General features: G+C 43.1%; 1 protein-coding gene across 2 annotated transcripts in view; it reads left to right on the top strand.

Annotated features, from left to right (window-relative positions):
* Positions 1 to 2,232: 2,232 nt before the first annotated feature.
* Positions 2,233 to 26,054, top strand: part of SH3BP5 (SH3 domain binding protein 5) — a 70,530-nt gene continuing 46,708 nt past the window's right edge. The window contains exons 1-3 of one of the 2 annotated variants that reach the window (XM_014603233.3): positions 2,233 to 2,558; positions 6,131 to 6,193; positions 25,709 to 25,837. In XM_014603233.3, coding sequence (XP_014458719.1) covers positions 2,454 to 2,558; positions 6,131 to 6,193; positions 25,709 to 25,837 — 297 coding nt within the window. In that variant the 5' untranslated portion in view covers positions 2,233 to 2,453. The remainder of the gene's footprint in view (positions 2,559 to 6,130; positions 6,194 to 25,708; positions 25,838 to 26,054) is intronic. The other variant, XM_006258132.4, reaches the window with a different exon arrangement.

Here is a 26,054-nt window from a genome sequence, read left to right as displayed (position 1 = left end):
TTTCTTTGTTTTGATGCATGCACTAGATACAATAGCTCTTGATTCAGCTGCCACACAATAGAAACCTGCTTTTGATTGAATTTTCAAGGTTGCCAGAAGTGTTTTTTTGCCAATACATTTAAAACACAGTGAGTTCATAAACAGTGCCTGAGGTAGAAAGGAGGCTATTCGATTATAAAGTGCACTTTCCTGCACCTGAAGCCACTAAGCTTTGTTGGCAGCACAAGGGTGTGGGCAATTGGTTATTTATCACAAACTGGTTTAAAACTTCATCTAGTGGAAGAGCAATGAGTGAGGTTTGTCTGAACAATAAAGGTCCCCTTTTCATAGCAGTATCTGACTTGAAATAAAAACAGGAAAAGCACAGAGAGTGCTTGTGATAAGGTCCCTCCTGGCATTTAAAAGTAGTTCATAGCTGACTGAGGTGGGCTCAGGGTGGATTCAGGGGGTTGTACTGGTGCATTTGCTTTCTGTTCCACCTAAGGTTGAAAACCAACAGCCTGGCAGTGGCAGCAGCCTTTCTAGTTGGGGAGTGCTGAGAAAATCCATTGACTTCATGTCTGATTACAATCTACCTGATCCTTTCTAAATGCTTTGTTCCACAGGTGTTAAGAACCCTCTCTCCTTTTCAGTGGTCTTGATGCTCCACCTGTTCTGCCATTCATGCTGTCTGTTAGCTGCTCCTGGTTATGAAGCTCCTCTTTCCCAGCCCTGCAGATTGTTTTTGACTCATTCCAATGTAACTAGACCTGTTCCTGCTTCCATCTCAAACTGAGTAACACAGCCCTAGGCTTATTTTCAGCTTATTTTCAATTGGGGGAAAAACAAATCTGTGTTGTTTCATCCCTGCTGATGCATCTCACCATCCGCACTCCCCTTCTCTGAATCCTAGTCCCACCCATGGGTGGGCTAGTGGGTAGGTAGGTGTTGGCCAGCTTCCCTTTCTCCCTGCCCTGACTGGAGGCTACTTGCTGGGGTGTTGGCATGAGGACGCCCAGTGCAGAATTCACCTTCTTGGGTTTCGGGGGGAGGTGGGTTCAAGCCAAGATACCAGCAGATTAAGGGATTCCCGCCCCCCCCCCCCTTCTTCAGCACTGGTGAGGCTACATCTGGCTACACCCGTGTCCAGTTTTGAGCCCCCCACTGCAGAATGTGGAGAAAGTGGAGGAAGTCCAGCAGAGGGCAACCAAAATGGTTCGGGAGCTGAGGGACATGACTTATGAGGAGAAGCTGAGGGAACTGGGCTTTTCTGGAGAAGAGAAGACAGAGTGAGGATTTGATAGTAACCTTTAAGTACCTGAAGGGTGGCTCCAAGGAGGATGGAGCTGGACTGTTCTTAGTGGTGGCAGATAGGGTGGCCATCATAGAGGACATTCTGGTGTTCTGCTACTCTCTCCTCTATTGAGATGAAACCGGAGGCCTTTATGTCCTCTATTTTTCTCTTGAAAACCAGACACAGGACTCCACATGAGGCCTCACCAGCGCTGAATAGAGGGGGGAAAAATCTCTTCATCTGCTGGTGCCTTGGCTTGAACCCCCACTCAGGAACCCAAGAAGGTGAATACTGCCCTGGTTGTCCTCATGCCAACACAATCCTGCCCCCCTGGCGGCAAGTAGTCTTCAGCCAGGGCAGGGGAAAGGGAAGCCGGCCAGCACCTATCTACCCACTAGCCCACCCGTGGGTGGGACTGGGATTCGGAGAATGGGAGTGCGGGTGGTGAGATGCAGCAGCAGGGATGTATCTTTCTTGAAGAGAAAACAGAGGACAGAAAGGCGTTGGGCTTTGTATCAATAGAGGACAACCGGGCTACGATGGCCACCCTGGTGGTAGATGGCAAAACAAGGAGCGAGGGTCTCCAGTTGCAGCAAGGGGAGTTTAGGTTGGATATCAGGAAAACTGTCTCACTAGGATAGTGGTAAAACACTGGAGCAGGCTACCCAGAGAGGTGGTGCAATCTCCCTCCTCGGAGGTTTGAAGACCCAGCTGGACAAAGCCTCGACCGGGCTGATTTAGTTGGGTCCCGCTGTGAGCAGGGGGTGTCCGAGAGGCCCTCTGAGGTCTCTCGCAGCCCGCGGCTCCGTCCCCTGGTGCGATCCGCGGGGACGCGGGCAGTGGGGCGTGGCCTGCCGGGCCGAGCCTGGCGTGCGACCCCTCCCCTCCGGGCACGGGCGGGCTCCCGCTGCGGGGGGGTCATCCCTCCCAGCCGGGCTCCCCCGCGCGCCGGAGCAGGGAGCCGGGCGAGGGCGAGGGCGCCGCACCCCGCGCTGCCCGCCCCTGAGGGGGGAGCGCTGGCGGAGGGAGGGAGGAGCCGAGCGCCGCCGCTTCCCTCCCCCGATCGGGGCGGCAAGCAGGAGGCGGAGGCCGGAGCGCGGTGACAGCGGCGGGGCGAGGCGAGGCGAGGCGAGGCGCCTTTCCCCCGCGCTGCTGCTGCTGGTGCGTGGGCGGCGGCCCCATGGAGCCCGCAGCGCGGCGGAGCCGGCCGGGGGAGGAGGGCGATCTCCCGCAGGAGGCGGCGGCGGTGGCGGCGGAGGAGGAGGAGGTGGACCCCAGGATCCAGGTAGGGCGGCGGGGCTGAGCCCCACACACTGCGGCCCCGGCCCCGGCCCCGGCCCCTCGCGCCGCGCCCCCGCCCGCTGCAGCGCTCCTCCGCCCGGGCCCTGCCTGCGGCCCCGTCCCGCCGCCTTGGGTGGACATCTCCTCACTGGGGTGGAGATGCTCTGCCGCTTTCTCCCCCCGGACGCCGCGCCGCGCCGCGCCGCTCCGGGCCAGGCAGTGCCCGAGAGGGGCTCAGCATGGAGCTGGGGGTGGAAATGGGTATATTCCCCCCTCCCCCCACAATCTGCTTCGTTTAGCAAGAGAATTTCCTACGTTGTTAAGGCGCTTTCAGGACGAAGAAGCCCTTTGGCTTGGCTCTCTTGGGGTGTCCTTAAAATGCTCCTCTCTTCTTCGTTTTTTTTTCTTCCCCTCCCCTCCCCTCCCTGCGGAGCAGGTCACCTCAGCTCCGTGCCTCGGCCACTCGCCTGGCAGGACGTTTGCACAAGTCGTCGTCCTGCAACAAGCCACCCCTTGGCTTAAATGTGCCGGCTGCTGACACCAGTTGGATCGCTTGCTGTGCCTGCGAAGGCCTAGGTCAGGGGTCAGCAATGTTTTTGGACAGTGTCAAAAATGCCCGCAAACTTGGCTTGTCAGATGTTGGCATGCCTGGGCAGATTGCAGGGGAGCTGCGAGGGGCCTGATCCTTGTTGTGGCAGCACAGCCCTGGCCCCTTCCCTGCCATCCACCCAGAGGCATGTGTGCCAAGCAAAAACGTGCCGCACTTGGGCACCCGTGCCGGTGGTTGCCTACCCCTGGAAGTCTTTGCAGGTTCGGGGCCTGGCTGCAGGGTATCATGGGCTGCTACTTTTGTCTTGACCTTTTGGTTAAAATCAAGCAAGACAAGCGGTGTCTGAACCCCAACACCTAGGCCTAGGGCTTGTATGTAGGATGCCTGTCTGGATTTGGGGGGGTCTCTGGAGCCCCAGACCAATCGGACTGGGAGAGAGGATACTTGCTGGATGGTAGAGCCACACAGGCTTGGCAAATGAGTTCTGCTCAGTTGAATTTTGGAACTTGAGTATTGGACTTTGCCCATTTAAATTTCCAACTCATTTGGCCTTGATAGAGATAAAAAAAAAATCTTTTTTTTCCCTAGAGATGTTCAGAATTATGGCAGAATTTGCAAGCACAGTTGCCCAAAGATAGGTCCAAGCTTACAGCCCCTCTCAGCATGTGTGTGTAAATGGCTTGATTTTCTCCCCTAGCTCCCATTGACTTCAATTTTAGCCTTAGGTTCCTTGATTTGGAACGTGCCTCCATTTATCAGATCCCTGGGAGCCTGATTGAATGCTGTTAATGAAATTGCATGCTTTTTTTGGTTATCTGGTTAAATTTTTGTAATCCGGTTAAATGCCTGTTGTTCTAACATTCGAGAGACAACTCTTTATCATGAAAGAGCAGTGTGAGGTTGGTGTGTCAATAAACTGTTTAATAGAAGGAAATTGTCTTTAAAGTGCTGGTAGTCTGGCATAACCTGACAGCTGAATTGTCAGAACCAACCTTTTTAGTTTTTTGGTTGTAACCAGAATAATTCTTGTTTAAAAAAAAGAAAGAAAAAAAAAAGTGTTTGATTTATGATGCCATTTCATTGATAAAATTGACTATTTAAGACCTGGTTTTGATACTTGGATTCATAGAGAATAGTGCTTGACTGGAGAGTCATGCTCCGGCCATGCAAGGAGTAAATGTTATTGCTCAGATAAGTAAGGATAGCAGAACATGGCCTAGAGGGATAGCTCTTAGGGAGGAATGTCAAGAAGAATGATCTGTGGTTGTGTAATAAGTCTTGCCTCCTATTCATTCATACTAAAGCCACCAATAGCAAATATTTAATTTATGGATTGATACTTCAGTTTTTGTTTTTTTTGGACGAGCAATTTTTGGAATAAAAGGTAACCAAAGAACGTCTGGCCTAATCGACTTGGTGTTACAAACAGTTGTGTCCTTTAACCAAAATATCCACCTAACAGCCTCTGAGGTATTGCAGGATTGCAGGATAAGTTCCTTTGCAAATTACTATACATGCTTGTGAGGAATATTTTCATAAGATTTTGTGTGTGCGCACAAAATCTCCTTCCCTACTACTGTGAAAGCAAATGGCCTCGTCCTAAAAACTGCTTCCCTGGGAGCTAACCAAATTTTATGTAATGAGACAAAGGTTATTATATGCAATATTTATACTAAATAAAAATTATTCAGGACAAGGCATATACTTTCTTGAAATTAGAGTACTTAAAAATGTTTCTGTACTTTTATATCTTTTTTCTAGTTAGACATTGAGTTTGAATGGCAGATTCTTCTTAGGTCTCGTATCTCTGTTTTCAGTTCATTCTTATTAAAAAACTAGGGGACTGTGGCATCGACACCTACACAGTCAAATGGATCACTAGTTGGCTGGAGGGCCGCACCCAGAGAGTGGTGGTGGACGGGTCATTTTCAACCTGGAGGGATGTGGGCAGTGGGTCCTGCAGGGCTCGGTCCCTGGGCCTGCACTGTTCAACATCTTCATCAGTGACTTGGACGGGGGTGTAAAAAGCACCCTGTTCAAATTTGCAGACGACACTAAGATGTGGGGAGAAGTGGGCATGCTAGAAGGGAGGAATAGGCTGTAATCGGACCTGGACAGGTTACTGTGGTGGGCAGATGAGAACAGGATGGGTTTCAACACTGGCAAGTGCAAGGTTCTGCACCTGGGGAGGAAGAACCAGCAGCATACCTACAGGCCGGGGAACTCCCTTCTCGTCAGTGCAGAGGCAGAAAAGGATCTTGGTGTCATTATTGATGCCAAAATGAACATGGGCTGACCGTGTGGAGACGCGGTCAGGACGGCCAACTGTACCTTGTCATGCATCCGCAGATGCATCTCAAGCAGGTCCAAGGAGGTGATCCTCCCCCTCTATGTGGCACTGGTCAGGCCGCAGTTGGAGTACTGCGTCCAGTTCTGGGCGCCGCACTTTAGGAGGGATGTGGACAACATGGAGAGGGTCCAGGGGAGGGCCATCTGCATGATCAGGGGTCAGCACGGCAAGACCTACAAGGAGAGGCTAAGGGACAAGAGAAGGCTGAGGAGGGATCTAGTGGCCATTTACAAACTAGTCAGGGGGGACCAGCAGGCATTGGGGGAGTCCTTGTTCCCCCAAGCACTACCAGGATTGACAAGAAATAACGGTCACAAGCTGGCAGAGGGTAGACTCAAACTAGATATCAGGAGGCGCTACTTCACTGTCAGGGCGGCTAGGATCTGGAACCAACTTTCAAGAGAAGTGGTGCTGGCTCCTACCCTGGGGGTCTTTAAGAGGAGACTAGATGAATGACCTTGCTGGGGTCATTTGACCCCAGTACTCTTCTGCCACGGCAGGGGGGGTCGGACTCAATGATCTGCTCAGGTCCCTTCTGACCCTACCAACTATGAAACTGTTAAACTTTCCACACAGAGCCCTTGTATGCTTTTAAGCATCATCTGGCATTGCTATAATCCTTTCCTTCTTAGTGATGTTCGTTTCCAATTTCTCAAGTGTGTCTCTTTTTTTCTAGGGGGAATTGGAAAAACTAAATCAATCCACAGATGATATCAATCGAAGAGAAACTGAACTTGAGGTACAGAACTTGTATTATTCTTTTGTCCAAAAAAGGCTTCTGTGAAAAATTTGCCTACTTTTTTGTATTTTAATTGTTGCGCGATTGTCTGATTTCTTTGTTGCTTGACACCAGGTACTTGATGAATGACTGTGGGCTATAGAATATCTGATTTGAGCTTAGGGGTGGAAGAATAGTGGATCAAACAGAGAGATGCAGTCATATTAAAAAAACCCCATATGTAGAAAGATAATTTTAACTTAGGTTATTAAAGCTGAACATAGGTGTTTAAATACTTAAACAAAAATACAAAAAATGGTCATCACAAATACATCTAGTAGAGAAAACTGTCTTGCAATTGTCAGCTGTGGCCTCAGTCTGTCCCTTTGTTTTTCCCTTTCTTACCACTTGTTTATATGTCTTACGTCAATGTTTTCTGGCTTTTGTGCAGATGAATGTTTTGGTATTTAGGTTGCAAACATGGGATGGAAATGTTTTAAATCCAAACAAATTCAAAAATCCCCAGTGTTAGGACACTATGCACTCTTTAAAATCTAACTCTGGAATTACACTACTTGTCTTGCACATTGGAATTATTGACATTGTCAAGACAGAAGTAATGTTTTGAGTTCCTTTGTATGTAATCTAAATATTTTTTTATTACCCACAAAATAGGGAAAATGAAACCTGTAAAACAAAGTAAGGTGGCTATACAGATTTCCATAAATCAGCTTAAAACTACTTGCTTATACAAAAAATCAGTTACATTTCAGTAGAACTCTTGAAGCGTATTTGAGCTGAATGTCGTTCTACTCTAATCTTGTACATCGTTGTTAAGTTTTTACACTATAACTATAGACACCTACCCTTCAAATTAAAAAGCGCAATGTAAAATAGTTGCTGTTAAGTAGATGAAGAGTAGTAAGTGTATTAACAGCTGGGATAAGTAGATTGGGCAAATCTTTTATTGTGTTATTCTTAACATATAGGAAGGTGCCCAGAGCACTGGATGGTGCCTAGAGTTGTACTTTAAATTTTGAGTAAGAACATACACAATTAATTGGACATGACATTTGGCATTGAGTAGATTTGTTGTGTCCCACTGAAGCTAAGTGACCCTTTCACAGACTGAAGAGTGCCCCTTTTTTCAGATTATCATTATCCAAAAAAACCTATGTAATTTTTTTTTCTCTATAAAGCCATCTTGCACTTATTTTTCCAGGGTTTCATTTCCTCTGTTGTGGCTAACAAGTGTATGGATCATGAAGAACTCATTGGCGGATATAATCTGGGGCAGAGACAATTGTTTACAATATTCACAACTGTCAGTTTTGCAATTGAAAAATACTTTTTAAGTAGCTATGTAACTTGGTTTATGTTTCATAAGTGAACTTTTAAATCAATATACAAATAGATTCAATTAATTTTAACAGTCTGCTTAGCATTTAAATGGTATCCAGCTCTCTTCACTGACTATTTAACAGAGGTTGATTTTTTTCAATCTCTTTCATGCTGAGGCAGTGAAATTGAATGACCTCGCTACGGTTGGTTGTCTGAATTTCATTAATCCCATGGTATCCTTTACTGTGGGCATATTTTAGTCATATTTTACCTGAGTTTTGCAGTTACACCTGTGATGATAATTCCATTGAACTCAATTAAACTATTCACTTGATTGATTATTCATGTGTTTTAGTATCTATGGAACCCAGAAATTTGCTGCTTGTGTGTGCATGTGTGTTGCGTGTAATCAAATCTCAGTTCTAAATGCTGAATTCAGCCTTGTAATTCCATTAGTCTGATAGAAATTCAACTAGAGGTAAATTTGGACATTAAGGTTAACACAGCTTTTTTTCCCTTGCCCCATTTATTTAAGAAATAATCAATTTCAGACATTACAAGGAATGACTATTGGATTCTTCCTCCCTCTGCACTGAGCAGACACTTGCTGCAGGTCTGTGTCAGTAAAGCTTATTGCAAAAGCAATTTTTGATGCAAGTATTGTTGACCATCTTGCAAATCAGGTTTCTGAGCTCTTCTCTTTCAGTAAAAACCTTCTGACATTGAGGGCAGTTTGTGATACATCCCACTGAATAATTTTTGTTTCCAGGAAACTTTTGATCTGCTTAAGGCATAACACCAGCAGATTGTCTCTATGCCTGAAGAAGGGTGTTTGTGCTCGAAAGTTTGCGAAGAACAATTTTTCCAACTATTTAGTTGGTCTAATAAAAGTTATCACATTTTCCCAGAAAACTTTGTCTGCCATTGATCTACTTAAATTTTAAGGACTATGGCAGTTGAATTGCAAGTGCAAGTTCTTATTGATAGATTTTATGCCCACTGACATTTTTTATTTAAAATTATCTAAAAGAAAAAGATGTGGTGAAATACTAGGATTTTTTTTTAAGGAAGAGAGAAATCTACTAAACAACTTGGTAGTTGTAAATCCTGGATGAGAACAATTTGAGGTCATTTGCTTAAGGAGCTCTTCAAAATGGGGTGAGAGCCAGACAAAGCACTATATTTGACTAAACTGCATGTGGAATTCTTGTTTTTGCTATCTTTTGAATTGGTGGGTAGGTTATCACACTGATAGCTGCTGCTGCTTCTTAATTTGTGATTAAACAGTTTGTTGCAGTTGTAGTTATGATCTCACCAGTTACTTAATTAAGAGAGAGATAAGAAGTTTCTGCTTTAACAATACGTTAATATTTATTCTAGTCCACCATTGGTTTTTTTCACATTTTCAAGCTGTATTCCTAATGACTTCATTTGGAGCAAACACAGACCTTTCTGTCCTAGCAGAACTTAAGCCAGGTACAGGTTTTATACTTTTACCAGGATAAGTGATTGGAAATGTGTCTATACCCATACGAGACCAGAAGTTTGGCGCGCGCACAGTGGTTTTAAAATGGCAGAACATGGTCTAAGATTTGCCACCGCACTGCAGGGCATATTTGTGTTCTATTTGTTACTGATCTAAACTATGCCACTTAAAGAAAGCCAAGTAACTTGCATCGATTCTGCCTTGGACTTTTTGAATGTCTGTACATTAGTGTACAGTAGGTAGTGTACTACCTTAGTGTAGTTTGGGAGTTTTAGTTTGTGTCTGTAGAAAGGGTTGCTGCTTTTCCTTCAGCAAAATAGGTTGAATGTGAAAAGGTTTTAAAAAAGCCACATCTTGGTCAGGGCTGGCAGCTCTTCATACCTCTGACCAATATATTTGTGCCAGCAAAAGCGTCTACTGTGGATGGAGTTTTGCTGCTTTTACCTGGGATATCTTGCATGAGGTCAAAATGAGCTGTAAGGATATCAAGTATAGTTTTGCTGATACAGGATGCATCCACATCAGGGGTTTTTGGCTCTGTAAAACCCTATACCTGAATAGCATTCCTAACAGAAATGGCTTGGGTCTTTCTCTCCATCCTTATAAACTGATATTTCATATTTTCTCCATAGAATAATAGGATTGGAAGAGATCTCTAGAGTCATTTAGTCTAACATATTGCATAGATGTAGGATGTGTTATTCACAAACCATTTGAGACAGATATCTATTCAGCCTCTTCTTGAAAACCTCTGATGAAAGGGATTCTACAACTTCCTTGGGCAGCTTCTTTCTTTGTTTTATGGTTCTTACAGTTAGGAAGATTTTTTTTCCCCTCTGAGATTTAATCCAAATCTCTGTTGTTGCAGTTTAAACCCATTGGTTTGTGCCCTGCCCACTGTGGCAAGGGAGAGAAGTTGTTCTCCCTCTTATTCATGGCAGCCTTTCAAATATTTTAAGACTTTCGTTGTCTCTCTTAATCTAATTTTTTACAGAGTAAACATATCTAATAAAGCCTGCATTCTAATCCCTTTATTATTTTTGTTACCCACTTCTGCTTCCTCTCCAGTTTCCTTATATCCTTAAAATCTGGAGGCCAGCACTGCATGCAGTGGTTTAACTGAGACCTCACCAGCACTGAGTAGTGAGTGGCTCTATCACTTCCTATGTCTTGTATACAGCAGTGCTATGAATGCAGCCTGCAGTTGTTATCTTTCTTGCTCCATCTCTTGCATCCTACTACTGACTTGCATTGAATTGGCGATATACCATGAGCTCTAGATCTTTCTTGGCAGGGCCTAGCTGGTTATTTCTGAGTCTGTATTTGTGCCTTTTGGTTTTGCTTCCCTATTAGCTCCTTGTGATTTTCTTTGTTGAATTTCAATTTTGTTGTTTTCTAGACCAATTCTCCAATATAGTAGGATCCTTTAGATTTCTTTTTCTGTCCTCCCAAGTATTTGCAAGCCCTCTCAGTTTTGTATTCTCTGCAAGCGTAATCTGTAATCTCTCTGTTTCAGCCTCCAGATCAGCAATAAAAAATGTACCTGGCAGTTGGGCCCAGAAGAGCCCCCTGTGGTACCTGAATTGAGACATCATGTTATTTTAACATTGATCCTTTTATAGTTATTCTTTGCTTGCAGTTAATTCAAGCAATTATGTATTCACCATACAGTAATTCTCCCTAGCCCACCCTTCTTCAGTTTACTTATAAGAATGTCTTGTGGGACTATGTTAAAAGCCTTCCTGAAATTCAGGTAATATTATGTCCACTGCTTTATTTAATCCACCAAACTAGTTACTTTGTCAGAGAAGGTTATCAACTTAGTTTAGCATGCTTTGTTCCTAATGAGTTTGTTGACTGCTAGCGATTACCCCTTTCTTCTCCTGTGGTTCAGAAATTGATTGTTTTATAACTTCTGAAAAGTTACTTTACTGTATTTAAATCAGGCTAATCCCATCTGTAATTCTCCAGGTCTTCCATTTTCTGCTTTTTAAGGCTAGGCACTGTTAGCTTCTCTCCAATCTTCTGATAACTTGTCTGTCATCCATGACTGCAGGTATTATTGCTAGTGGTTCCAAGATTTATTTCTGTACGGAGGGAGATATTTTGTCAGGCTTTGACAACATAAACTCAATTTAATTTCTCAAAAGGTCTCTGATGTGCTGTTACCACAATCAGCTCTTCCCCTTCTTTGTTTATATTAATATTGTTAGCTGTCGGGTCACAGTTCATTGTTGTTGTCGTTGTGAAGACTGAAGCAAAGTAGTCATTGAGCAACTCTGCCTTCTTTATGCCTTCTGATAATAGTTCATCCACGCTGTTAAGCAGTGGGTCTACAATTTCCCTTGTCTCCCTTTTTTGTCTGATAGTTATAAACTCCCTTGTTTTATCTTAATGTCATTTGCAGATTGTCAACCAAAAGAAGCTGCAACCTTGTACACAGTAATACAAATTTATAGCCTTATATATAGGTAGATAAAGTTCTTTGGGTAGATGTGATATATTTTATTAGACCAGCTAAATAGTTGGAAAAATTGTTCTTTGCAAGCTTTTGGGCACAAACCGTTCTTCAGGCATAGGGAGAGTCTGCTGGTGTTTTGTGTGCCCTCCTGGGTGGAATAGAAACCAAAATGCAAAATGCAGATCTGAGAAAAGTCAAATGTGTGGTAGTGAGGATTGGAGGGATGGGAGACAATAGATGTGAGACAGGTAGATGAGAGGTGGGGGGAAGAGGTGAATGTTGAATTAGTGCTAGAATGTAGCTGGTAAAACAGACAGGTTACCTGGGGTTATCAGATGACAGGCGGTTATAGCCTTGTAAATAATATTTGCTTAACACTTGTTCACTTTTTTGCCCGTTGCTTTCACTGTATCAAACCGCCACTATCTCCCTATCGTTCTACATGCATAAGATGTTTAAGTGCATAAAAACTTGTTGGCCCCATGATCTGTTTTTGTAATGCAGCTATACTCTGTTTAGCTGCATAAATGATGATGGTTCTTAGGGTCATGTATGTTCACTCCTAGAGCATCCATGAACTGATATCTTTGGTCAATTTCCCGGCTGCTCGTAGAGGCATGAGGCCTCTGAGAAGTAAGACAACCAGCTTTCAATGAGATGCAGAATCTTATCCTATACTTTTCCTGTAGCTAGTGGATATCTTTACATTGAATTTGGGTAAGTGTATACTTAAGTGCACTTAAATGGAGTACACTTTGTATATTTATAGTTACCAACAGGTTAAGAGGTTTTTGCTATAGATTTTGCTGGTGTTAGGAATGCCAACTCTTTCCTGAACAGCTGGAAAGACCAAAGAAACATTCGGTGGTACTAACTTACTTACCCTTCTGGTATTATTTGTATTGCTTTACAGTGATTTGTGAGAACTCATTCCTTGCTTCTAATCAGTCAAAAATGGAAAGTGGAAGGTATATGTGCAGATGGCTAGCTCCCATTTCTACTGCAAACAAATGAAAAACCCTATGGATCCTGATGCCCTTAATGATAAGTTTGCATCGCTCCATTTTGTAAAACCAGTTGCTGTGCAAATGTGATTGTTTTGACTTAAGCTATGCAATGCTGCATTCCTTCATTTCAGCAGAGAAGGTTGTTCCAAGTGTCTAAGGTCCCTTCTACATGTACAGGTAAAGAAGAATGATTGGATCTAATATGTGATCCACACAGTCATGCCTCGTGCCATACCACACATGCATGGCAGGAAGCACAATTGTGGGATGGCACATTAGATCCAATTGCACCTTATTGCTGGTGTAGGGGGAACCTGATCCTGAGCTCCCCCTCCATTGGCAAGAAGCAGGTTCCCATGACTGGAAGTCCCCTTTACTCTTGTGCAGCTGGGACCGAGAATCTCTGCACCTGACGGGGCTCTTGGTCCAAGCTGTGCCACATGAGCAGAGGGGACTGAGAGACCCCTCGGGTGCAGGATTCTGTCCTGGCTGCATGTGGGGTGTAGCCAGGACTGAGAGACCCCTCAGGTGTGGGAATTCTCAGTCCTGGCTGTGCATGGGCTCCTGACTGTACCCCATGGGCAGCTGGGACTGAGATCCCTCTCAGCTGTGGGATGGTTGGCTGGGGTACTGCTGTGGTCTCCCAGCTGTGCGGGAGGGCATGGAGTACCCCAGAGCTAGGAAACTGCAGATCTTCCAGCTGCTGCCTGGAGTGCTCCCTCAACCCTGCAGCTGGGAGACCGCATTGGCTGCAGTCTCCCAGCCCTATGGGTGCACCGTGTTCCCAGTGGCTGGGAGATTGCAGCAGCTGTAGTCTCCCAGCCACAGACTGCCTATACATGTAAATTAAATCTGGATAGAAACCAGTTATAAAGTTATTACACATTTTTGAGCAAAGACTTTATAGCAGGTTGGACCTTTTTAAGGCACGACAGTTAATTTGCATATGTAGTCAGTCTAAATTTATTGTGTAGTTAACAAGGTAATTGTGCAAAAGAGGTAATTTGTAGAGGGGGCCTAAGACACGCCTCTGAACGAAGGGTATTTATCAGCAGTAAGCTATCTTGATGTCAGCTTGCCATTATTCTTCTGTCTACTATCACTTCGCTCTATTTTCTTTCATCCTTAACTATTTCGTTTTGTATATTTAAATCCAGATCTCACTTTTGGATCCATGCAGGTGGATCTGTATGTCTGTGCAGAGTCCTTCTGACACTGACAGACAGACCAACAGATCTTGCCCTTATTGGAGGCACCTAATTTTGGAGTGTAGAGTATTTTTTATTAGTTGAGTCAACACTAGTAGGTCACTTGATGTGTGGTGAAATGAATCTTTTAAGTGGTGTCACTAACAACATTCACTCTGTTTAAACACTCCCAAAATAATCTGCAACAGCCGTTTGAGAGTTTTAGTGGAGTATCCTTTCTTTTAGGAACCTCAGTAGAAATGTTTTGTTGTGTAGTTTAATATCCTCTTCATAAACATGAAGGATGGATTGAGGGGTAAGGCTCAGGCTGGGATTGATTGGGTTTTGTAACTGGTTGTGTTTTGAGAAGTCAGGCTATAAGTGACTTGCTCAGGGCACTGACCAACTACAGTCCGTGATGACTGTAAAGGAGGTTGTAGGTAAGAACTAGCTCCAAAAATCAAGTGTTAATTTCTTTGCCTCAATTCCACACCTATAAAATGGAAATACTAGTGTTCTCTAACTCAGTGTTTCCCAACCTTTTCCAGCCCAAGGCACACTTACATTAATAAAAATGTTCTGTGGCACACCTGTTAAGGCATCCCCCCATCCTCATACCTATTGTAGCTCATTGCCATGGCAAAATTCTGCAGCACACCTGTTCATTTATGACGGCACACTTTTGTGCTACAGCACGCTGGTTGGGAAGCACTGTTCTAACTCAGAAGGTTAACTTGGTTGATGTGTCCAAAGCAGTGGTGCTCAAAACTTTGGCCTCATGGATCAGATGTGTAGCATGGGGCTGCTCCATGGACTGGCTTGGACCCTGTGCCACCTCTGCCTGGCCCCACGCACTGGGATTGGGTCTTGCACCACTTTAGCCCAGCCCTGCATACTCCTGTTGGCCCTGTGTGACCAGTTTAGGATGCAGGGCCATGTCATTAAATCTCTCCAAGGGTCTGGAAATTTGGCAGCAGGGGAAGGGCAATTAGCTGCCACTACTCCACTGCCACCAAATTTTTGGACCGCAGGGATCCCTGTGGGCTGGATGACGTGGTTCTGCAGGCTGGGGGTTGAGCCAGTCCTGCTCTGAGGTGCTTAGCCATGATAGCGATATGTATGATTTCTGATGTAGAAGACAATGGTGTACATGCTTTTCAGAGTGGCAGTTAAAGCATCTTGTCTATTTTGGCAGATGAACATTATTTAGGCTTTTTTTCTGGAACTCCACTGAAATAAATATTTATCCATACAAGCATATAATGGTATGGATTTATAAGTCTTATGTGGGTGGGTATGTTCTCACCCATTCTGCTGGGTAGTGAATAATTTTATGAATAATTGTACCAGTTGCTCTTTCAACCTACCTCATTTAAACCCAAGAGAAATATCTTGACTTAATGACATTCGTAGTGCATTCATCAGGGCTTCTAGAGTCTTGGGCCACCTGGCTGCTGATAGCTATGTGCTGCACTAATGTATTGCCTTCTAATGAATCTTCGATTACTCTTGATTTAAAATCTATAACTCATCTAGTACAAAATGGAATATTCAGTATTACTGATATAAGGTTAAGGATGACCATAAAGGTCTTTAATTCTTGGCTTTTCTACTATTTCTGTTCGTTTGAAACAGCTGCAAAAAGATGGGGGAAACTCTTGTAAGCATCTTAAAGCAGAGACAGAAGTCTATGTTGAATGAACACACATCAGTGCTCTCTTTATTATTTTGACTTGTTTCCTGGTGTTTGGAACTAGTTTCCTTCTGTCCCCAGAAATGACTGTAGTAAATATATTAATACTAGGAAGCATGTTAAGGACACTGTTTTAAACATACATGTCTACTATAACTGACTCATGATAATACCAGTACTACATGAGCAGTACAGCATAAAGAAAAGTAACCCTACAATCCCAACAGTTTTTATTGTTGCTTGTGCTTGTAGTAAAGGCTACAGCCATACCAAAGATAATCCTGTCAGTGTCTCTTTAAATTTTGTAGGGGAATTAATGCTCCATGAAAAGGAGAGATTAATAGCACTGCTTTCACCCATGCATGTTACAAGCCAGCAACATAACAGGCTCCTTTATGCAAGCTTACCAGTGTCCTCTAATTTTGACCTATAAGACTCCTTGCTATTTTTAGTCCTGGGCTTCTCAAAGAGAGACTGCCAGTCATCCTGAAATGTACAGTATGTTGGCTTGTGCTGTGCACAGCTGGAGAACTAGGGTGCACATCATGAAATTTGCTTTCATTTGTGAAATCTGTCAGCACTTGAACTCCTCTCCAAAGATGAAAAGCTAGAGCGCTAGATTTTGTGCCTTGAATTATGCATGTGTAGGGGGGGACCTTTTGCCGGTAACATTTTTTTAAACACGGGGAGAGAAAATGTATATACAACTTTTTGTGGGGAAGGTTGGGCTTCTTCAGGAGGGACCTATAGAAGATTTTAGGTCATAATCAGCCACCCCAATCCTCCATGTTAGAAAAATGCCTTGTCAGCTGCGGCAGACTCATTAACATGCAGAGTATGTACAATAATACTGTAAGAGCTTGTGACTCTAGGGACAGTAGCATTCTTATCAGTGTCCATCTGCAGCATTTTCCAAGAATTTAAGCAGGAGCACCAGGGTGGGAGCTCAGTGAATATAACTTGAGTCCCTGGTACCATTAGCTGTCTCCTTGTAAGCTTGAAGCACAGTGACTCATGCCTCTCTGTGACTAGGATTTGGGAAAAGTTTACCTGTCTTTAGTTATGGAATAGATGAAAAAGAGGATGATTATTTGGTTGTGCATGTGCTGACAGTATGCTTGGAACCATAGATAACATAGTTTAAGTTTCATCTTTAGCCACCTATTCTAGCTTGTTCTTGATAATCCACATGTTTGCAGTGAAGATGGTGGCTAGACATCTGCACTTCAGCAACCTGTTTCTGACCATGTATAAGAAAGGAGTGCCTTCTTTCGTCAATCCGGCTTGGGAAAGAACCATTGCCCAAGTGAGAAAAAGAGTATTTCAGGCTGATTTGTTCTTGAAGCAGAAATGTGCCACTAGCACAGGCGATTAATCAAAAAGTGTTTTATTCTTACCCTTTCTTTCTTTCTTTTTTTCTGGACTAAGATCTTATTATAGGCAGGGACCACTGCTAATCTTATCCATGGAACGATAGTAGTTGTGATTCCCAAACACCTATTTTTGGGTGGCAGGACAAGGGGTTTTCGGGTGACTTTTTCTATGAAGTTAAGCGGAATATTTCTACAAATTTGTGGGGGGGGTTTTCTAAGTCCCTGGTGGCTCTGTACATTCTAACTGATCTAATCAAATACAAATGCAGACAACAAGGGTGTCCCCTTCCCACTCTGAACCAGATTTTAAAGTTAAGAATATTTGCATATATGCACAAACACCGGGTGCACATGTAGAATGGGTACATGTAAAACTCATGGGCACCTTCAAATAGCTGCCTAACTCTACAGCTATGATCTTGAACATGATGGCAATTGTTATGTATCAGTAGCAGGGGAAAACTGAATGAATGGTTCTCATGGCTCTTGGAAACTTATACTCTTCTAATGGGAACATATCTTGGAGTATATGGCCCATAAGGCTGTAAAATAGGAAGTCCAGATGAAACTGAGCAACCCAGAAGTGAATTGATTTGCTTCCCCTTCATTAGCTGTTTCATGCTAAATTCTATAAAACCATGGATTTTAAGGTCTGTTTTTCAGAGTGTTGCATCTGAAAATTCACTTTTCGTGAAGGTGGGAGCAGAGGTTTTCCTTTCTTCCAGAATTTCTCTCTAAGCCTCACTTGATGGCATTTGTGTCAGAAAGGGAAAAACAAGCATACTTGATCCTTTGACAGGTGCTACATCGTTGCAAAATGGTGTTTTATTACTTTCCGAGTTTGAAAGAGAAACCCAGAATGCTTTTGTATGAATGGTCTATTGTTGAATATGGTCCTTTGTATTTCAATAGCAGAATGCTGCTCAAAAGTAAGCTATTGGAAACAATCTGCTTTTCATAAATGGTTATTACAACTTAAGCATGTGTTGGGTACAAAACTGGCTGGCTCCCTAAAACTACAGTTTTGGAATCTGCCTTTTGGGCAGGAGATGGATGAGGAGAGAACTAAGGAATCCCAAGTAGGAAATTGCTAGGAGAATAAATAATCCAATGCACAGAAATATTCTGCCAAAGAATAAATTACAGTTGTTTTCATTTGGTATGTGGATGTGTTACCCCTGCCAGCTTCAGTCTTTTTCTGGCCCACAATGTGCTAACAGTCTCTTCCTCTAACTGCATTTAGGTGCTAACACTTGTCCAGGTGATAGGAACTAGATTTTGTAGAGTTTCTTTCTGTATCTCTGTTTTTGTTTAGAAAAATAGGGAGAAATAATTTGAAGTGTTAGATATTATGAGTTTTAAACATTACACTTCTATTTGGAACATCTTTTACTTGCTGTTAGAATCATAGAAATGTAGGGCTGGAAGGGACCTGGAGATTATCTAGCTGAGGGGTGGCCTGAATACAGCTTTACTAATAGCAACTATATTATTCAGTTTAAGATAAAAGCAAAAAAAAAAAATCTTTATTGGAATTGGAGTACATTAATTTGCTATAGCATACGTTATGTATCAAAGAACACAACAAACTAGGCAAAAATAATTAAAAGATGTTCTTTCATTTATCCTGTAGTCATTAGAATTAAATATACATCTCTCAAATTCATAAAACAAGATCAAGCCCACCTGAACACCTTGCTGGTGCATCCAATACCTCACTGAAAGTTAGTTCCATACTTGAGTCAATGTTTTAGCTAGACTTCAAAACAGTCTGCAGGGCTGTGATATAGAAGCTTTGTTAACTTGCAGCTGCTAACGGACAGCAGAAGTGCAGAAGAAGGGGTAATTTGATTAGTGGAACATTAAGACCATTAAAAAAGGAGAGAGGCTTGTTAACACCTGTGGAACAAAGAGTTTATAGGGAATCAGGTAGATTGTAATGATCCGTGAAGTCGCATGACCCCCTTCACTGCTGCCTAAATAGAAATGCTGCTGCTGCTGACGAGCAGTTTGTTTTAAACTTTGGCTGGATCAGGAATCGAAGCGGGTGCAACTGCATCACTGTGCACCCCCTAGATCTGTTCCTGGCTCCCACTGATCTAGTCCAGTGCTGGAGGCTAGATCATCCCTATCTAAACCATCGTACATGAGTGTTGGTATAATGTTTTAAAACGGCATAAACAATACTGTGGCATAACTACAGGCACGATGGCTGTAAACACTGAAAAATAGTCTTAACTTGCCACAGGTAAAGCAGGGAGACAAGGATCTTTCCAGTGTCTTGCCACTGCAAAGCCAGGAAGTAATTTGTTTAAAACAGTGGTTTTCAACTGGGGGTCTGCATACTGTCTAAGGGGTTTGAAAAAAGATGACTGTGGTCAATCAAAAGTATGTGAATACCTACACTTAAAATTCAAAGGGGTCTGGTACCTCCATTTGAAGTTTTTTTTAGGGGTCTGCAAATGAAAAAAGTTTGAAAACCACTGGTTTCATTTATTTTAACAATCTAAGGGAAGTGGACCATGATCCCAAATAGAGGAAGGCAAAACCCATTTCCAGTTCATGCTGGTTTGACCATGGGGTAAAATTCCTTCCTGAAAACAAATGTGATCAGTCTCGTTCCTGAGCAGTGGAACAAGACCCATTAACCAGAAACCTCAGAGATTTTGAAGTCGCAGCAGGAGTATTGGCCCAGCCCAGTCAAAATCCCCAGCTTTGGCTGCAGTGAACACATAATGCTTGTAAGGAAGATGTGGGGGGAAGCCCTTAATACCTGTTGCAACAGGAGAGGAAAAATTCCTTCCCAACCACAGTTTGGCAACCAGGAATGCCCAGAAGCAAACAAAAAATACATAATGCCCTCTTCTCTTCATTGTAACCTGGGACCTACAAATTCAAGTCCATGCATCACACATCCTGACTAGAGAGCCAAAACTTCCCTTTCTGTCATCCTGTCCCCTCCATACACTTGTCTCTGCCCTTTAATCTTGTTTCACAACCAAGCTGGTCTTTGTTCTCCTGCTACTGACCCCCCTTCAGTTTGCATCTGCTTTGGGTGGCAGAGCTCTTCTCGTGATCTCCAAGTGATGCATTTTTTACATGTTAACACCTATGAAGACTATTGTTTGCTTTGGCAGTCAAGGTTCCTTGGGTGAATTTGATATCTTTTATTAGACCAACCCAAATGGTTGGAGAATAGTTATTAAGCAAGCCTGTCGGGTTCAAAAACCCTTCGTCAGGCTAAGGAAGCTTCAGCAGTTGGTGTGTGCTCTTCCTGGAAGCTTCCTTAGCCTGATGAAGGTTTTTTGAACCCAAAAGCTTGCTTAATAACTATTCTCCAACCATTTGGGTTGGTCTAATAAAAGATATCAAATTCACCCAAGGAACCTTGTCTGCCTATGTCCTTAGACCAACATGGCTACAACCGAAACCCCTGCAACATTGTTTGTTTTGTGCATTTGACAGCATTTTGCATAGTCAGTTTCAATGTTTTTTCCCATTATAGTTCACTCTGTACATGGGACTTTCACGCTGGCACTGGAGAGGAAAAAATATGTTAACGGTATTTTAAAACCACAAAAATGGTCAGGGTGACTCAGGCCCAGATAGTACCTGAAACTACTCACTTTCTAGTGTAACTGGCTACATTTAATGGTGGGAAATAATTTACTTATACATATATATACTTAAAAAACAGGAACTGCTAGGCAGTATTAAAGGGGACTGAATCCTTAATCCTCCAAGTATTTGATTTGATCCAACTTACAGAGCTCAGATGTACTATTGTTGCTAAGCCCCTGTACTGCAGTATTACAGAGTTTGTCTCCCTTCTATTCTCCAGGAAACACATATTTAGGGTATTAGATACAGGGTATAAACAAAGCAGAAGCTGTATCATAGCACTGGACAAAGTAGATGCAAAACACATCTACCCATAGGATAGTGAATCATAGTAGTGAGACTGGGATCGTTTGGGGATATTGGTGAGGAAGAGTTTTTTCTGGTACACATAGCAAGCCTGTCAGACATCTTTCCAAGGCTCTTTTTATACAGAAACCTCACTATGCCTGGCAGCAGCACCCCCAAGTATGCCACACGGTCCAATCTGTGCTGGCTCCTAACTGGAAGTAGGGGAGCTGTACAGTCAAGGCATTACAAGTGGTTTTAGCACTGCCGAATGGTGTGACTGATTAGTTCCCTGGTGCTGTATGGACACAGTTCCACTCCTTCCAGGTTAGGAGGCAGCTCTCTCAGTACAATGCAGTGTGTGAGGGCACTACTTAGTAAGTTTACAAAGTTGATGGCCTAAGATTTATGGCCCATTCACTATAGTATCCAAGTGCCTCTTGATCTTTCATAAATCTGTCTTTGCAATGCTCCTGTGAGGTATGTCAGTACTTTGAATTTTAATGAACCAATGTGGAACCAAAGCACAAAGAGGTTAAGTGACTTGCTCAGGTTCACACCAGGAATCTGTGACAACAAGCGAGTATCTTAGTTGGTGGCCAGTGCAGTGCCTTTGCTGCGGGACTGTCCTGTTACCCCACAGATTTGAGCATACCTACTATATATAGAGCAAACCTCCCACATCCTGTTTGGGTTGCATCTGTTGATGGCTTCTGTTTAACTTATTGCAGAGCTAAAATAGGTGGGAGGTGTGGATCCTGCAGCTGCACTAGTTCAGTTGGTCCTTCCAGTATATTTGCACAGTGCTCATCTGTGCTGTCTTCAGTTTTCACAGTAGGAGATGGCACTTCTGCAGAATGGCTGTCTGTCACTGTATGGGCCAGGTCTGTTCCTGTAGTTATGGGAGAGGTGTCATAGTGCCTGGGTGCAGAAGCTGCCAAAGGGAGCTGACTCATTTTACATTAATTAGGCTCTTCAGCTTGGATGCAGACAGCTACAAGACCAAAAAGGCTAGAATTTGTTACCTAAGATATTCAGTATGAATTATTTGATCCACCAGAGTAGGCAGGGCTAGTAGAGAGGAAAAGGATGGTGGTAACTTCTCTGAGAGATCTGGGTGCCTTGTTGGAGATTTGTCTCTATTGCCATTATCTTGGTATGATCTAACTTGATGCGCCTGTGTGATGAAAATGGTTAAGACCCTTCGTTAGTGATTGAAGTACAAAAAGAGGAGTGTCAGGTTATCCTAGCATTTAGAAGAAAACTAAATGTGCATAATTAGGATCTCCTTTTACTATTAAGAAGTAACTTGAGGATGGTTTTAAAAATGAGGTGTCTGATGATAACAGCTTTTAAAAGTTTGGACAGTAAAAAAGTAGGCAATTATTTTAGAAAAGATGTGGGGAGTCATAATTTCCCCTTCTTTCCTCTCCATTAAGATCCCAGTCCTAGTAATTTGTGTAATTACTTGTTGACTGGAGTGAGACTACTCCCATGAGTAAAGTCTAAACACTTGTTTAAATGTTGGCAAACTACATGCCTAAGGTGCCAATTAGGATTTAAGTTATAGTGCAGTAACTAGGATATGCTTCACTGATTGAATATATCTGGGTTCTTGCCACTTTTACTTCCAATGGGACAGTTCCATGTTCTGTTTTATTCCACCTAGAGACCAATCACTTCCCTTTCCTGTGGGACAGAAGTATATCATCAGAACATGAATAAAGCTGGGAAAGGCTTCAATATGCGGACTAGGCAGAAAGTAAAGAAGGTGGCACCTCGGAGACTAACAGGTTCAGAGAGGCATGAGCTTCATAGGCATCACTCTGCTACATCAAGGGAAGTGGTGCTGGCTCCTACTTCAGGGATCTTTAAAAGGAGGCTTGATAATTACCTAGCTGGGGTCATATGAGCTTAAACTTACCAGGGATCATATGAGCCCAATATTCCTTCCTGCCCAGGGCAGGGGGTCAGACTTAATGATCTGCTCAGGTCCCTTCCGACCCTACATCTATGAACCTGTGAATCAGATGTCCATTCACAGCACGTCAAAGTAGATTGTTGCTTATGAAAACTCTCATGCCTCCCTGAACCAGTTACTCTGAGGTGCCACCCACCCTACCAGTCGCTTCTGCTTGACTTCAGACTAACACAACTAACCACCTCAGTATTTAAATTAGCTAGTAATTGTAAGAAGCTGCCATTGACAGGTCTTTTCCTTCCAGGTGTGTATTTTGTGGAATTATGGTTGGCTTAGTTGCTTATTTAGGTCTCTTCATGGACATTAAAAATGTCTCACTTTTTTTCCTTAACACCCCTCCTCCATTCCTAAGAATCTGGGGAAGGCAAAAATGAAGAATTCAACAGATGTTGTTACTTAGGAATAAGGTTTTAATTATCACTTTTACCTTTGCAGAAAACTGTTGTTTATTTTTTCTTTTTTTCACTGAACGTGCCTCACTCTTTAAAAAAAAAATAAAATTATCGCACTAAATTTATCTTTGTCATTAAAGCAATTCATTTCAGGTTCTTGTGAACCTCTCATTTTGAGCACAGAATTGTATGCAATCCATTTGTTTAATTAGAAGTGTTTTAATTTGTTTAACTTTTCTGATTCATAGACTCTCCAAATATGTTTTGTTTTATTTTTTTTTTTACATGTTTGAACATTTATTATCTCAGGATACAGTTTGACATGAGCTCTCTTCTAGTTGATCATCTCATCTGTAAAATCAAATGGAACTGTTAAATCCTTATATCCAACCCCTCATATCCACTTGCATCCAAGAGCTCTGGCTAAATCCATTTTTTCCCCTGTATGATGCATGTAAATTATTGTTACATAACAAAATATGTAAATACACTACAATATGTTTTAAGAGACCAAAGCTGTTAACGTAGGACAAAAACTATACTATTGATCCTGGTTGATTATCAGTGTTATCTAAAATACTAATGGAAATTGGATATACTGGAATGCATTCCTTCATAGATCCAATATTATGGTATATATATTTTTTTCTCCTTCTCTCTCTCTCAACTTTTGAATGTTGAGCTGTAGTGTTTTTTTAATGCTGGCAATAAATAAATAGCTTTGTGCTCTAGAAATCTCAACAATTGCTTAAAAAAAAGGTGAAGAAAAAAATTCCAACCCCTAATTAGAGCACTGCTCCCAGCCAGCTGCTCTGTTAATCAAAATGTTACTAGCAGTGTGCCTGAATCTGTCTCCCTAATTAGAAGTGCAGAGTTTGTCATGAATCCACGTGACCATCACTCTTGGTCCCTTTACATATAGGGTCAGATTCCAGTTTCAATGACGTGTGTGTCGCTCTGTAATAATGCCATTAGTTTAGGAATTATTCTGGATGCTGAGTTCAGAGTTGGACCCATTCTATTAAAAAGAAAAATTGCCAGTGGAATAAGAGAGAGATTCTAATCACCTTGGCTTGTTACAAAGAGAACATTTAAATCATCAGCAAGTGACAGGAAGAGTTTTCCTTAAATAAAATAATCACAGTTGAATGGTAAGAAGCCATCTTCTCTAATTGATAGAAAATAGATCTGAAAAGATTGGCCTTTGTTGTAGAAAATTGGGGAATTGAAAGCTCTTCTCAGCTATTGTAAAGATGAATGTTAGGATGAAAAAAGGGGGTTTAATTTGAACTACAGTAGAACCAGATTGAATATTTCCAGTATTTTCTTGCTAGGAAAGCAGATCCTTTCAATTCTCATTCATACTGTGAATTAGTTCTTTGCAGTTTCAGGCACTTAATGATATTTCCCCTAAAAGGGCACTGAGTGGCTTCGGTTCCTGTTGAAGTCAATAACAGGTGAACGTTTCCAGCATAATGTGGGACTGGGCTTTCAGATGTTAGTTGCCTTGTGATCTAACTCCCACGTAAAAAAGGAAGGTGCTCAAGAAGTTATCAGGATTCTGCTCCAAATTCTAATGTTATAAAAGCCTACATCTTTCTGTCCGTCCGTAACACTTTATTCACTGTCTGACAGAAGGCAGCCCGCTGCCATGATGCTGGGGACACAGGGGACAGAGCGGGGGGGGAGGGAGGGGCAGGCCAGCATATCTGGCCTCACCACTCCCCCCTCTCCCCCCCTAGTTCCCTGAAGGCGGTAGCAACAGAGCAGATAGAAGGGGGGTGCAAGGCCAGAGCTGGCCTCACCCCCCACTTCTGCTTCCTGCAGGTAGTGCAGGGGGGGGAGCAGCCCCAGGCCCAACATGGTGGGGGGGAAAGCTGGCCCGTGGCAGGGTGGGGAGGCAGGGAGAACAGCGGGTCTGATGCAGCTGCGGCTGGGGGAGGGAAGGAGTGGGTCTTCTCCCCCCCTTCGGGCCCGGGCCCACTCCTGTCCCACCCCCCTCCCCAGCATTGGCCCCAAGCCCACTTCTCCCATCCCTGAGTGGGCCTGGCATGGGGGGGGGGGAGGACTGGGCACGCTGTGGTGTTGGCAGTGATGGTGGGGCCAGGGGAGACTGGGCCTGAGCCCGATGTGCTTGCTTCCCCCCGCCCCCCTGTCATTCTTGATGGGCAATTGGCTAGTTCTTTAATAAACACATATAGCTATCCAAATTATCCGAATAAATCCTAGGAGATATCCTTTCCAGTGGACACACAAAAACAAAAGTCTGAGCCCACATTTCTAGATTTCTAGAACAGTGTGGGAATCTGAATGACCCATTAGTACTAGAGGATAATATGATAGGCTTGGTATTTTGTTATTGAACTTCCACTGAACTTGGTATACTGCTCTCGACCTCTCTAGGTAGTTGATTCCCAAAGGATGGCCCTGTTAAAAATTCCTTTTCAGGATGTCTAGCTTACAGACACAAAAGTTGCTTTTTAAAGAGAGCTCCATGCAGGGTGTCCAAACTTGTTGGCTTCTGGATACAGTCCTGGGTACTGGACACTAACATGACTGAATAGCTCAAGCTTAGTACTAATTACAGCATCTGTCCAAAGTTCACTGTTTAACCTTAAACAACATCTTTAAAGTGGATATTAAGAGATTGGGGGAAACACTGAATTGTGGAAAGCTTCCAATTTTCTCTGTCTTTTTAATCTCTTGCAGGATGCCCGCCAGAAATTTCGCTCAGTGCTGGTAGAAGCTACAGTGAAACTAGATGAACTGGCAAAGAAGATTGGAAAAGCTGTGGAAGACTCTAAACCTTACTGGGAAGCCCGGAGAGTAGCCAGGCAGGTGAGAGAATTTTTAAGCTTACACTGGTAATTGCATAGAGGCATGACACAAATTGTGAAATATGGATCGAATGCCTCACTTGTTGCTATTAATAGTGTCCTAAGCATAGACATTTGGTGGAGTTGCATGCTTGCAATATGAATTGATGGTGAACTCTGTTCTCCCCAAAAGTAACAACATAGGGCACAAGACATCAGTAGTTAAAAGGCATATTGTA

Source organism: Alligator mississippiensis, chromosome 5 (assembly GCF_030867095.1).
Source record: "Alligator mississippiensis isolate rAllMis1 chromosome 5, rAllMis1, whole genome shotgun sequence".
Lineage (NCBI taxonomy): Eukaryota > Metazoa > Chordata > Crocodylia > Alligatoridae > Alligator > Alligator mississippiensis.
The sequence above is the reverse complement of the archived record's forward strand: the minus strand, read 5'-3'. Positions and strand labels throughout refer to the sequence as shown.